The sequence below is a fragment of the Daphnia pulicaria genome, chromosome 3, assembly GCF_021234035.1.
Source record: "Daphnia pulicaria isolate SC F1-1A chromosome 3, SC_F0-13Bv2, whole genome shotgun sequence".
Lineage (NCBI taxonomy): Eukaryota > Metazoa > Arthropoda > Branchiopoda > Diplostraca > Daphniidae > Daphnia > Daphnia pulicaria.
The window spans coordinates 8,564,660-8,578,103 of record NC_060915.1 but is presented as its reverse complement, the minus strand read 5'-3'; the positions used below and the strand labels follow the sequence as shown (position 1 = coordinate 8,578,103).

Here is a 13,444-nt window from a genome sequence, read left to right as displayed (position 1 = left end):
ATTATAATTTATTTCTTTTTAATCGACGAATTTTTTTTTTTTCAATTTAAATTCCGTATTTTGATCTTTATGGAAATCTGGCAATGCTGAATGTTTACAACGAGTGACTTCTGGAAATAAAAGGGTCCATGTTTTTTGTTATTATGCAATTATTCTCCATTGTCGAATCTCGACTGCAACTAATTTCTAAACAAACATAATCTTCACCAGCCATCCGACATGGCAGCTCGTGTAGCAGCCTCCGCAACCGTACGCGCTGTTAAAGCTAGGAAACCGTTTCCTACTCGAGCAGCTCTATTTCTTGTAAGTTCTTTTCTGAAGAAGGAATAGAATAATATTTGCAGATTAAGTTTTTTCATTACAGTATGTGTGGTGTTAGTAATAGAAGGTCAGATAAGTCAATTTCAATTCTTTTATTTTTCTGATCTGGACAGACTCCAAGTGCTGTGAACCAAGTGAAAAAACTATTCGAGGGCAAAAACGATTATGTAAGTTTGTTTTGTTTCAATTTTTCAACCAACAATAAAGATAATTTTTCCCCTTAGATTGGTCTAAAAATAGGCGTAAAGCAGCGTGGTTGTAATGGCTTCAGTTATACTCTAGACTTTGTTTCAAAGAAAGAGAAATTTGATGAAGAAGTTCTTCAAGATGGTAAGTTCAGAATACTTTTCCAAAAACAAATAAATTAACATATTTTGTTATCATGATTAAAGGAGTTAGAATATTGGTTGACATGAAGGCCCAACTTCATTTATTAGGCACCGAAATGGACTATGTTGAAAATGAACTCTCCTCTGAATTTGTTTTCAATAATCCAAATATAAAAGGAACATGTGGATGTGGAGAAAGTTTCTCTGTGTAATTAGTAAATTTAAATTGGGGCTGTACATAATAAATGAAATACATAGTCAAACATACTTTTTTCTATTTATAATTTAATATTCAGAAAATCAGTAAGCTAAAATGAAAATTGGTTCAAGGTGAGTATAAACATCACCAACAATTAACGCGAAGAGTATTCCGTATCTTCTTGAAGACCATACCGCTCAAGATATTGCTGAGATGACATACTCATTTCCACCGATCTGGAATTTTTGTACGTAAAGTCAAGTTTTTTACTTTCTTGCTGTTTCGATTGTCCTAGGTATTTTTCGGCCAAACGCTGCATTTCCACACTTTGATCCGTTTCTTTACGTACGTCCCAAATGTGGTTGTTTCTGGAGTTGGAACGGGGGTAATAGATGGGATTGCGAGGAGCACTAAAACAAAACATTGAACACAGTTAGAATATTACATTGATTAGACGCGAGAATAGTAAATTACTTGGCGGGAAATGGATTGATAAAACTGATTCCTAACTCTTGTACTCGTTGCATTGTTACTTTACGAACAGGGTTGTCCGGGAGAGCACTGCCGTTGAATAAAAGCCTTTCTGGTACTTCATTCAGAACATGCAACATTTCCTGTGGTTTTTCCATCAGAGGTCTTTGAACCTCTTTGGTGTTGGCTTGTGCCAACAGATTTTGAACATGTTCCATGACATTGACACAAGAGTCAATGCTATCGTCAAACTCTTCAGAAACTGATTCTTGATAGTCTTGCATGTTGACCACAAAAGAAGGCTGTGGACTTGGTGGCTGTTCCACAATAGTCTCAAGCTGGAGATCTCTGAAAGTTAAAGTAATTTCAGTGCGATCCTGTGGTTGACGCATTGAAGGAGAGCCATTGTTGGAACGGGGGAAGACTCTCACTGGAGAGGGGTTATAGTTGGGACTTTCATCATCAAAGTACGATGAAGTTTGAGTAGCTCCATTAGCTCTTTCTTTCTCCCCAAGCTTGTCCTGCAGCCTTTCTTGATAATGAAGAAGCTGTTTAACTTGTGTTTGAAGAAGATTAAGTTGTCTGTTTTGATCCTGAATAAGCTCTTTGATTTCAGGATCAACAGATGGAGATGTAATAGTACTATTGTTGAATGGAGATGTTTTACAACCACAAGGGGATGTTTTTTGTGGCCAACTGTATAATTAAATTTTTAAAAATAATTTTAAACCTATTTGTTTTCAAACCTATTTCATGAATTTTACCTTGATGTCTTTTTGAGGACCGAAAGTGGAGTCAGCTGTGGAATGAAACCTGGACTTTTAACAGGTGATGTCTGAGCAACAGTTGATCTTGGTTGAAATACTTCTTTAAAAGGAAATGAAATATCTTCAGAAAATAAAGATGGTTCAGACACTTGAGGCGGTAGCATGTGTAAACCCTAAAATAAAAAATAATAAGAAAAGAAATGGCCCTTATATTTATTACCTGTTTAGACTAATCAGAATACTTTTAAACATACCTGCTGATGATTGTGCAAAAAAGGTCTTTGAATTCGCGGCTCACTCATACTCATGCTCATGTCATTATCGGATCTAAACATGTTGAGTGCAGGTGGAAAGAAGGTGCTGTCCAACGCCAATACTGACTAGACGAATCAAATAGCTGAGAATAAAACGTAATTGAGTTCACTTTTAAACCAAAATGTTTAAAATTATTTACCTGTCTAGATGGACTCGGTTCTTTTCAATAACTTTCCGTTTGATTTCACTTAAGGACTACTAACACTAAGGAGAAGTAAACGATTATTAACGGCTTTTTCAAATAAACTAGTGACTTACAGCTGAAAAGGAGCAGACGAATAAAATTCAAATCCAGCATCAAATACCAACAAATTCCGCTAGGTGTCATATTGGTTCAAGTCTTGGTACAGAAGTCCTATAAAAGTGCTCCTCGATGAATTGCTATTCTCAGCTTGGAAAAAACTACCTTTACTATCGTAAGTAAATGTTATTTATTCACCTTATTAAACGAATATAAATGACTAAGATCCTTTGGAGAACATTTGTCGTGAATCAAAATGTCTACTTGAGTGGGATGGGTGTTGGTTTTCGTCTGCAGTGCTCTATAGTGCGCAAACTCCATCAAATCACAATGGCGGCCATTTGCCAGAGGGGTGATTTCTTGCCATAGTCGGAGGACCTTTGGACGGTTAGCGCCAAAACCAGTTGAATTTGAAACTTTTATCATCAATACTCGATGTTGAAGCGTAATCTCCTTGCAATGACTAGGGTTATAAATGAATCTGCATATTGGGCCATGGCTGGGAGGCCAAGGCAGTAATGCAACCTTTTGTGTGCACCGTTTCTTTATACCCACGTACCCACACACACACACACATCTGGCAACTTGCGCTCTATTTCTGTATCGGCTCGCTATATTTAAACTTGTATGGCTGCTTGTCTTGGATATTTGTCGGAAATAACAGAAGACAAGCCTTTCCCATTTCAAAACGACGATTCATTTGATAGCCTTTTCCAATTTTTAGAATTTATGTCTCAATTATCCGTTTCAATACGATTATCATTAAGAAAAAAGAGGTTACGTGGCTGAAAGAAACGGTGATCCTACAGAAAGTTTGTATTGTGTTTCTGTAAAATCTGTAGACCGGCTGTAGAGAATGAATAATGGTTCCATTTTTCATTGGGGGTCGTAGTTGTAACAGCTGCCGAATAAAAATAAAATAATCCTTTTCCCCCAGTAAGGCTTCCATCGTTGATGAACAAATATTTTTACTTTTTAAAAATTTGGATACAAATATTATGCGTAATATTCCGTATTAATTAGAAGAGTTTTAGACGAAAAAAAAAGAAATTCGTCTGAATTGATTCGATGGGAAATCGATAATAGTGTGTGGGATGGGGTGGGTTGGCAAATCTCTTGGTTTAGAGAGAGAGGACGCTTCGGACTGGGTCGAACAACAAAGATGGCCGAAGAGGGAGGGGTTGGTAGGAGCGATCGATCGAGGCCCTCCGTTCACTACTGCTGCCGAACGGAGAGAGAGGTGGAGGCGGGTGGTGGGTAGAATTAAACCCCGAAAAAGGAAGGAGGAATAAAGCGGGAGGGAGTTTCGCCGAGTTTGGACTAGCCAACAGTACACGACGAGTGTCAGAGTTGTGTTGGATCGTCTGTTCAAGTTGTTCCCGACCGACGAAATCACCCCCCAAAAAAGGTAAAATTCACGACCATTTGTGGTGGGAAACCATCTCGGTCGCCACCGAAAGGCACATTGGACGACCAGTTCCGCCGGATCGACGCCGGATGGTGTGTGCGCTTTGCTGCGCGTGTCTATTCGGCCGCCACCTTGCCACCATCTCACCCTAGCCACCATCTCACCCTAGCCTAAAACTCTATCGTGTACGAATCGTGTGGGGGGGTTTTTCGGGAGAGGGGGGGTTGCGTTTTTAAGCCGGACACAATCTAAAGGAAGGAGGAGGGAGTTGGTGAAGCTAACGCAGTCTCACTGGCGTCGTTGCGAGACTCACGCAGGTGCGAGTTTGGTGGCGGCGGACGCAGACGTAGTGGACCGAATTGCGCTTGGACAAAAGCCGTGTCGTTTGCGCCGTCAACTCTATTCGATTACAGGTTGCCTCCTCTTTGCTTCTTCTTCTTCTGCTTCTTCTTTGGTGTCATTTCAGTCGTCGCACGTGTTTCTTAGCTTTTCCCCATCGTTTTACTTAAACTTAATGTCGCCCGTTCAAATTAGACCCGACAGGCCGCAAAGTGAACTCTTAAAAGTAAAATGGAGTCGTCCAAGGTAACCACAGGGTTTTTCTCATCTTTTGTTCCGCCCATCGCGTCGCTCAATAGGAGAAAAAAACCCAAGCGTCGTGTTTATCGATCCAACTACTACCCCGTGACGTCACACACTCCGCCCGACGTAGTCTACTTGGCCCCATTTATTAACTCGGAATGATTTGCTTGGGGCGGTGGGTTTCCATCCAGCATTTCCATCAGGAACCACGTGAATCGATACGAGTGGGTTCGTTTAAAGGGCCGCCCTTCTATCCTACAAAGATACCGTGTGGGGTTGTTTGTGTGTCCCCCCCACCCGTTTCCAAGGCGACCGTATTGATCCTGCCGATGCGGGTCGATTCTATTCCAGCAGCAGCAGTTTCGCCTCCTTCTAGGGTCATCGTTTTGAATCCAAACTGTTCACATTATTTTCAACAGCAGCAGTTTCCCACCTAACAAATTCATTGACCGGCCATCGCGCTCCCGTTCTATGTTTGGAGATTTGTTTATTGTTTCCCTCTCGTTATGTTGACCGTCGTTTAAAAAGCAGCTAGTTTGGGTTAGGTTTGTTTTTATCCCCCATCGTATGGATTTTTGAAAACCTTTGGCCTTTGCTTTGTTTTCTTAATTGTTTTTGTCTTTGTATTTCCGCCAGTTGTTCCAAGTGGTTGTCGACCTTCTCTTCGTGGCCATTTCAACCGTCCCGCTTCAACGTGTATCGTCGGCGAAATCCATTCTCATCGAACCGCCTAGATGGTGGTGAAAATGGCTACCAGTAACGGCGGAAGCCTGGCCGTCCTAGCCGGCTCAGAGGCCGGAAATGGGAGCACTAGTGCCGGTGCTGGTGTTGACGGGACCGACGCCGTGGCCGAAGCTTGTTCAGGTGGACGCATCCAAGACGACATCGCCGACCACACGGATGACGAACAAGGTGGCGATGTCGGGTCGGAAGATTCAGATTCCATGGATTTCGACGACGACGACGACGACGATGGATCGGATCTCATGTCCAACACGACACTCGGCGATGACATCACCGCTCAGTTGGCAGCCGCTGGTTAGTCGATCCTTTTAATAGGTGGGCAGCAGCAGGTGTTGATTTAAATTTTTCTTCTCAGGTCCCGTTGGGATGGCGGCGGCTGCGGCCATCAACTCGTCCAAGAAGCGGAAGAGACCGCACTCGTTTGAGACGAATCCGTCCATTCGTCGGCGGCAACAGACCAGACTCCTCCGCAAACTCCGGCAGACCATTGACGAATACGCCACTCGGGTCGGACAACAGGCCATCGTATTAATCGCCACACCTGGAAAGCCGCAGAACAATTTCCGGGTCTTTGGTGCCAAACCTTTAGAAGACGTTGTCAAAAATGTCAAATCCACAGTCCTCCAGGTAAAAGTGTCCTCAATTGCATTTCATTTTGTCGTATGTACATGTCTACAATCTTTTCGTGTAGGATTTGGAAACGGCTTTGGCACACCACGCTCCACCCCCAGCTCAAGACGATCCATCGCTCTACGAGCTACCTCCGCTAGTCATAGACGGAATACCTACACCAGTCGAGAAAATGACGCAAGCCCAGCTGCGAGCATTTATTCCGCTGATGCTCAAGTTTTCCACAGGTAAAGAAAAGTCAATTCAATGTCGATATCGAGATATTTGCTTTAACCTTTTGTGTCGTCGTCGTCGTAGGCCGAGGCAAACCCGGATGGGGTAAAGAATCCACACGGCCGCCTTGGTGGCCAGGAGAAGTACCTTGGGCTAACGTCCGAATGGACGCTCGCCCCGAAGATGACAAACAAAGGGTAATAAATAATTAAGTTGTTTTCCATTTTATTTTGGGGTAAACAACATTTTTGTTTGCGCACGTACGCAGGTATCGTGGACGCATGCATTGCGGCAAATCGTCATCAATTGTTACAAGTATCACGGACGGGAAGACCTACTTCCCGCCTTCTCCGAAGATGCAACGGAAGAAACTAGTCGTCCAGCCAAAGTGATAAAAACAGAAACAGAAACGGAACAGCAACAAGCCGATCGAACAGCTGAAGTTCAGCCACCACAACAGCAGCAACAACAGCAACAACAACAGCAGCAACAACCACCGTCGTCTCAACCGGCCCAACTTCAACAGCAACAGAATGTCCAGCAATTGGTTCAATCGACTCCGGCTTCTACTGCTCAGTATGCACCAACAGTCGTTCAAACCATCAGCAATCCAGACGGGACAGTGTCCATCATTCAGGTTGGTTTAACTTTAGTGATGATTCGCTAGACTTAAAAATTATACATACACACACCATGAGTTGTTATTATTTTCGTTTCTTGGTTGCTCTTTCTGTGTTTTATTTAATTTAATTCAATTACTTTATTCTTGAAGTGGGTATTTTTCTTTGTTTCATATATATTTATAATTTCCATATTTGTTTTTCTATATTGAAAATGATGTTTCTCGTTTATGTTTCCAGCTTTCCATCAATATGATTTTGACGTATCGCCGTTGATTGTGGCATGCCAATTTGAGGCCGTTCTATGATTTTATCATTTTGAAATTGTTTTTCTTCTTTTTTATAAATGTTTAGATTGAGAACATAGACAAGTAATTGTCCTTGTTGATTGGTTTGTTCCTTGGCTTTTTCCAACAAAATTTTATCTAACGACATTTTTACAATTGATGGATTATTCTAATGAAACGAAACTCACTGACAATTCCATTCGATTATTTCATGCAGGTCGATCCTCATTCATTCACTAATTCATTCTTCCAGGTGGATCCCAACAATCCCATCATCACACTGCCGGACGGAACAACAGCTCAAGTGGTGGCCACCCAAGGAGTGGCCACCGTCAATCAGTGCGATGATGATGATGGCAATGGCGGCCACGACCAACAGCAGCAACAGTCTGATCGCAATCATCACCTCATCAATCCCAAGCCCATGATTTGGCAATTCGTGCCCACTTCGCAAATCACGGGAGTCACGAATTCAGACGGCGTGACGACGCTCACCAATTCCGCCGATGGCACGACAGTCACCACCGTCGACTTGTCGGCCGTTACCGAGTCCACCATTGGTCAAGAAGGACAGCACCACATCCTCCTCACCGGTGAAGATGGCCAAAGTAAGTTTTACTCAATCGAATCTCTTTTCATTTAAAATATTAACTAATCATCAATGCATTGTCAACAGCGTATCCAGTCAGCGTCTCAGGAATGATCACCGTCCCGGCCATGTACCAGGCCGTCGTTGCCAACATCTCACAGATGGGTCAATCGGATGCTTCTGTCCAGGTACACTGACAGCAGCCAAAAAAAGAATCTAGCAAAAATGGTTTCGTTTTCAATGTTATTACTTAATGGCAATGAGGCCAATTATATATATGAGCAGCATGCAATTTTGTTTATTTTCTTTTTTCGTTTTGAATTATTTTTTGGGGCGCAGGGGCGTCGATGCGAGCCGCCACGTCTCATGGTAAAACACGACGATTCCTGAAGTCACCGCCCGTATTTCTTATAAAAATTAACATTTTTTAAAAATCCCGCTGAGAAATTGGGCGATTTCAAAATCCGTTCGACCATCCATGATTCGACCCTTCTTTTATTTGTTTTTCTGCACGCATGTCACGGTGGCCTGTATATGTGTGTTTTGTGTATTTGTTGTTTGTTTCGATTTGTTTTCGGGTCTCATCTAATATCCGCCAGTGGTTTAATCAGTCACGACTTGGTGTCACCACGGCCAAGGTTATACACTAGTCTAGTCACAGCAAACACGGGAACAGTCACACACCAAAGCAATCGTTCGCGAAACCCATCGGTCGACTCCGATCTTTATCTTATAGCTCTTATAGATCATAATTTATACGTGTCCAATAACGAAGATGATCCCGCAATTGTTAATCCCGTCTGCGTGTTACGACACGAAAGTCTCTCTCTCTCTTCGATTTGTCAGTCGTTTAATCATCGATACAGTATAGGAAACGTCAAAAATTTAGTACTTCGTGGCCAAAGTGTACTTGTTCCTTTTTACATAAAACTACATGCCCTTTGTCTCTCCTCTTATGCAGAAAACATTTTAAGAAATGGCTGTAATTTATTATTTGTATGATGTCAATGTTATTTAACCCAGGTCAAACCCTAATTCAAAAATTATTATTTCGTTCATTTTTCTTTTTTTTTTTTGGTTTTTGAATGTTGTTTCGGAACGTTCCTGTACATCTTTCATTTTTTCTCCACCTTCTTTTTTTCCTTTTTGTTGCCTTTGTTACACAGCAATACATCTTGATGTATTTTCCTTCTTGATGTTGTCATGATTGTGTTTTCATTTTAAATCACCGTTATTATTATTTGCACCCGGTTCAATTGTGGCTGATCGATTACGGGAACATCCTCCCCCAAAGGAAAGCGCAGCGAGTTCAAGTTGCTATTGCGTCCGTGAACGCTCTAGTCGAGTGCGTGATGCAAGACTAAATGTTTATTTTTAATCGCGATATTTGCCCGTTGTCATTGATCAGGTTTTGGGACCTTTAATATCGTCCCTACCGAAATCAGATTCTAATGGAGGAGATGATGGAGCCATGGTGTCGACAACTTCAGCAGCAGCAGCAGCAGCAGGGACAGCAGCCGGGGGAATGAACGTCGGAGGACTGTCCGTCACCCCCGTCCTGGCACTGGGACCCAACGGGACGCAGCAACACATCCTGCAGGTATTTGACGTTAATCAATCTCGTACCACCATGTGGCTAACGGGCGACGGGCAAAAGGTGACGGCTGCACCCATGGTGACTTCACAGCTTCTCGGCGAAGTCGACTCCTCCATTTTGGCATCGGCCATGCAGCAGGTGACGTCAGGTGACGTCGATCTTCAAGAAACGTCACCCTCTTCCAATTCAGAATAGACTAATAATCAACGCCCAGTCTATACTCTGACATTTATCGCTGATTGTGTGTATCATAATAGGCAACACTCGCTATATTTGATATGTTGTGTGTACGTGTACTTACCATTTCGTTCGTTATAGTGGGTCTGCGTGTGTGTGTGTGTGTGTACGTACGTGTTTATTATTGTATAACAATCGGCCGGTGAGCTTTTCTCCCTCAATTGAGGGGGAAATCATTTTTATTTCATTAATTCAGATGGTGAATTATTCTAATTGCGTTTTATCACTGGTTTTGTATTTTTCCACCCGTTGTTACAATTAGTTTGGGGCCAGCTATATATCGTCTACAATCGAGGAATCCCGATTGTAACGCGTGAATGTTTGAGTAAAGCACATCATTATATATATAATCTTTAACTAATAAAATTAGACTTATTCACGCCACTCTAAACTATTCAGAGCTCAACTTGGACGTGAAATCCCGTTTCACTCGAGAATTGACACGACAATGCGACAAGTTGTCTTACCTGTAAATAATATAGGCTATACGATGTTTGGAAATTAGTTCTTCTCGTGGAAATTATGTTGTGCCCCCATCATTTCTATTTACTTTATATTCAAAATCTTTGCGTGTATAAGCTGTTCATCTCGGTGTGAAATCTGTGCTGTTCTCCATTATTTTATCGTCGATTTTCTTACAATTTGGTATATATATATATTACTTTGGCATTTCTCTCGGTTTGTCACCGACTGCTGTCCTAAACAATCATCTTCCCTGTCACGACGCACCTTTCACGATATGTACCGCCAGTGTAATACAATTGGTCCATGAATATACATCCGCTATTACTTAATTAGTCATTTTCTGGACTAACCAAAAAATTTGTCAAACCTTTTCGTTTGAACATAATCTAGTTGAAGCCAATCCCGCATGGCGATGTGGCGTGTCAACGCCAAGTCGCTCGATGCGGGTGTGACTGTTACTAAAAAACATATAAAGGGAAACCTAAAATCGTAAAATGGGGTTTCGATTTCCTTATAAACCAACAAAGTTTAATCCCTTCCGATGTATTTAACTAAATGAGACTATTCCGGGGAAAGCCTACACCATTTCGATTGTTTCCCCAGAAGCGCCATGTAAAACGCGGATGCGACATTTTGGTTGTACCAAATTAGGGCACGAATACGACATGTTTACGCCTAAAGAAATTATAACTTGGCACGCATATAGGGAAATGAATAATCATCAAAGCACATTTATTACCCTTTATTTTATTCGCTGTGATTTATTTATGTTGAAAAACAAACACTATTTGATAAAGAATTAACGGCACTAAACCTAACTATTTTAGGGAAGGTTTTAGTAGGACAGCTATAATTACAACATCAACAAAGCTCACGAGAAAAAATATTTTTTTTTAACAATTTTTTTAGGGGTAAAATGATAGCAGGCTAGCAGCACTAACGGACTACCAGCCGGGCTTTTTCACAGGCTCCTCCCATTCTCTCTATCATCGAACTGATTTTATGATCGATAGGGGCTTTCGATCGATACGTTAATTGTTTTTTTCTTGCAAATGTCTTATCAGATTTATTGAATGAAGTAAAAGAGAAAAAAAAATGTGGTTAAATGCTTAAATAAGTCTGGAATTGAGACAACAAAAGGAGGTATTCATTAAGCATTGAGCTTCACTAATTCTTCTAATAGGAAGCAGCAGTCTATCAACTACGAAGCGAGACACGTCAAAATTTTTAAGTTGTGGTCATGGCCGTTCAGGCGATTACCGCAGATGCTCGAGATGTAGCTGTCTGGAGTGAAATCTGCGAGAGACAGTGAGTTAACATAAAAAATTAAATTATTTTCGTAAATTATTTCTACCTAACTTAATTACAGGGCTAGATCAGCTGCCTTTGAACTTGCACGCCACATTCATGCCCACTTTAGCAGTGAATCCCAAATAATAGCAGACTCAGCATTGATATCCCTGTATCAAGATTGTGCTCAACGTTTTGTGGACCTCTTTGTTAGAAGCTATGATGTGGAACTGAAAAAACTCTCAGGCATAGTAGTGAATTCGTGTGACTTTGTCAAGTATGGGAAAAGCAATGGGATCATGCACTTTCCATCTCCTCTGAGATCAACAGGCAGTGTTTCAAGAACAACACAGGACTGTAGTGATTATTCTGATACTGAAAGAGATATTGCATCTACCTCTGGATACCCTTCTGTTAAACCTAGACAGCCAGGTCCCAAGCCATTCTTCAGACGCTTCTCTTTGAAAGGGTTTCGAAAAGGAAAAGGACTCTTTCACAAGCAACACTCTGATGAAGTTGAACTCTCTGGAAGTCACTCTACCTCCATAATGAAACCTGAACACTCGAATCTTCTGTTGCGTGGCAAAATTCGCATGTCGAAGCTTGTCGTCGAGTCATTATTTGAAGGTACCGTCAACTACCTAACCAGTGAAAGCTTAGATGGGACTCCCAAATGGGAGCGTTGCCGTCTCTGTTTGGTGAAGACTGTTGGTGGCTATATGCTAGAGTTCTTCTCTCCACCAAAAGCCAGCCAACCAAAATGCGGAGTGTTCTGCTTCTTGATAACAGAGGCCAGAGAAACAACAGCTTTAGAAATGCCAGATAAGGAAAATACCTTTGTCCTGAAAGTAAGTCTCATATTTTAAGCATTGCAAAAAGTTTATTTATGAAAAAATTTCGAATCTTTTTCACCTCCGACGTAGGCTGCCAATAACCTAGAATACGTCATTGAAGCTGCTAGCAGCGATGAAATGCATAAGTGGTTGCATTCGATTCGACTGTCTGGAGCTCGTTGCATAAACACAACCAATGGGTAAAGATTGTTCAGAATGGGTTCGCACGTTAATTTTCCTAACCAGCATTGGTGTGTCTTCAACAGATCTCCAACAGAAGACGTATTGCGCGAAGGAGAAAGCGAGTCGAATGGAAATTTATCGACACCCGTCAGTGCAAGCCAACCATCCGAATTCTCTGGTACACGAACTCTATCTCTCAGGGGATCTCGTTCCCTGCTCCCCGTCTCTCCCAGTGTCGAAGATTCCGATTTAGTCACTAGTCGACTTGATCAGGAACAAGGTATTTGAATCAGCTCACTGTGTTGATCCTTGTTTAAGGAGACTTCATGCTGTTTTTGATGAAAAATTCAACCAAACTGGTAAACCAGATAGTAATTTAAATCCAGATTATGTAACAGATTTGTATGGAACACTGAGACACTACCCTTGGTTTCACGGAACGTTGAGTCGATCTGATGCAGCTGGTCTCGTCCTTCAAGAAGGAGCTGTTGGACACGGAGTTTTTCTAGTTCGCCAAAGTGAAACACGTAAAGGCGAATTCGTTTTGACGTTCAACTTCCAAGGACGCGCCAAAGTAAATCACTAAAAATAATTAGGATTTACTTTTATTTTATTATATCGTCTTACTTCACAGCACCTACGCCTTACAATTAGTAGTGAGGGACAATGTCGAGTTCAACACCTTTGGTTTCAGTCAGTTTTTGACATGCTGGAACACTTTCGCTCGCATCCGATCCCCTTGGAGTCGGGGGGTTCATCCGATGTTACGCTTTCTCAGTATGTAGTTGCCGAATCCGCATTTCAGGTGATTTTTCTTTTTTTTTAAAATATATATCCGATTTTGTATTAAAACTTTTTACTATAGGCGATGACTGTGTCGTCGTCTACTCGACAAGGGATGAGCAACTTGTCAGACAGAAGAGTTGCGACGCCGCCCCTTATTCGGGAGGTATACTTCGTTGAAAAGATTTTTTTAAATGTTTCTTACAAACAATTTGGTTGATTCGATTGGAATAGGTGATTGTGAGAGGAGAATCTGTCCGTCGAAGAATCGAGTCAATGGAACAACTTCCTTTGAATCAACAAAATAACGCAGGAAACTCAGGATCCAGTCGTGCAATCG

General features: G+C 41.7%; 3 protein-coding genes and 1 long non-coding RNA gene across 12 annotated transcripts in view; 3 read left to right on the top strand and 1 right to left on the bottom strand.

The window, feature by feature from the left end:
* The window catches only part of LOC124329250, a 409,843-nt gene that overhangs the window by 308,780 nt on the left and 87,619 nt on the right, over nt 1-13,444 (top strand). The window lies entirely within an intron of this gene.
* On the top strand, nt 88-917 carry LOC124329228 (iron-sulfur cluster assembly 1 homolog, mitochondrial-like). The gene is made up of 4 exons (XM_046788291.1): nt 88-303; nt 435-488; nt 546-651; nt 714-917. Exons 1-4 carry the CDS (start codon nt 220-222, stop codon nt 860-862), a joined length of 393 nt encoding a protein of 130 aa, XP_046644247.1. The 5' UTR covers nt 88-219; the 3' UTR covers nt 863-917.
* Nucleotides 839-2,654, bottom strand: LOC124329133. 3 transcript variants are annotated; one of them, XM_046788168.1, is made up of 5 exons: nt 2,542-2,654; nt 2,342-2,484; nt 2,085-2,260; nt 1,324-2,016; nt 839-1,259 (listed from the first exon to the last, which is right to left on the bottom strand). In XM_046788168.1, the coding sequence occupies exons 2-5, from the start codon at nt 2,420-2,422 to the stop codon at nt 1,004-1,006; spliced, it is 1,206 nt and encodes a 401-aa protein (XP_046644124.1). In that variant the 5' UTR covers nt 2,423-2,484; nt 2,542-2,654; the 3' UTR covers nt 839-1,003. The 3 variants fall into 3 exon arrangements, with proteins under 3 accessions (XP_046644124.1, XP_046644123.1, XP_046644125.1); XM_046788167.1 differs by having other exon boundaries at nt 2,342-2,467; XM_046788169.1 differs by having other exon boundaries at nt 2,342-2,473; nt 2,543-2,654.
* On the top strand, nt 2,718-12,342 carry LOC124329047 (DNA-binding protein P3A2-like). Of its 7 annotated transcripts, XM_046787994.1 has the most exons (12): nt 2,718-2,818; nt 5,270-5,671; nt 5,733-6,004; nt 6,069-6,234; nt 6,305-6,417; nt 6,489-6,857; nt 7,381-7,735; nt 7,804-7,904; nt 9,125-9,451; nt 11,268-11,323; nt 11,385-12,153; nt 12,229-12,342. In XM_046787994.1, exons 2-12 carry the CDS (start codon nt 5,368-5,370, stop codon nt 12,340-12,342), a joined length of 2,946 nt encoding a protein of 981 aa, XP_046643950.1. In that variant the 5' UTR covers nt 2,718-2,818; nt 5,270-5,367. The 7 variants fall into 7 exon arrangements, with proteins under 7 accessions (XP_046643950.1, XP_046643947.1, XP_046643943.1 ...); XM_046787991.1 differs by lacking the exons at nt 11,268-11,323; nt 11,385-12,153; nt 12,229-12,342 and having other exon boundaries at nt 7,345-7,735; nt 9,125-9,316; nt 9,374-10,327; XM_046787992.1 differs by lacking the exons at nt 11,268-11,323; nt 11,385-12,153; nt 12,229-12,342 and having other exon boundaries at nt 2,719-2,818; nt 9,125-9,316; nt 9,374-10,327.

Bases quoted from the DNA above. Each gene is read 5' to 3' on its own strand.
- LOC124329228 (XM_046788291.1), top strand. From the start codon at position 220: ATGGCAGCTCGTGTAGCAGCCTCCGCAACCGTACGCGCTGTTAAAGCT. The intron at 304-434 runs GTAAGTTCTTTT...TGATCTGGACAG, and splicing joins CTCGAGCAGCTCTATTTCTT to ACTCCAAGTGCTGTGAACCA. The intron at 652-713 runs GTAAGTTCAGAA...TCATGATTAAAG, and splicing joins TGAAGAAGTTCTTCAAGATG to GAGTTAGAATATTGGTTGAC.
- LOC124329047 (XM_046787994.1), top strand. From the start codon at position 5,368: ATGGTGGTGAAAATGGCTACCAGTAACGGCGGAAGCCTGGCCGTCCTA. The intron at 6,418-6,488 runs GTAATAAATAAT...GCACGTACGCAG, and splicing joins CCGAAGATGACAAACAAAGG to GTATCGTGGACGCATGCATT. The intron at 6,858-7,380 runs GTTGGTTTAACT...TCATTCTTCCAG, and splicing joins GGACAGTGTCCATCATTCAG to GTGGATCCCAACAATCCCAT.
- LOC124329133 (XM_046788168.1), bottom strand. From the start codon at position 2,422: ATGTTTAGATCCGATAATGACATGAGCATGAGTATGAGTGAGCCGCGA. The intron at 2,261-2,341 runs GTATGTTTAAAA...TTTTTATTTTAG, and splicing joins TTTTGCACAATCATCAGCAG to GGTTTACACATGCTACCGCC. The intron at 1,260-1,323 runs GTAATTTACTAT...GTTTTGTTTTAG, and splicing joins ATCAATCCATTTCCCGCCAA to TGCTCCTCGCAATCCCATCT.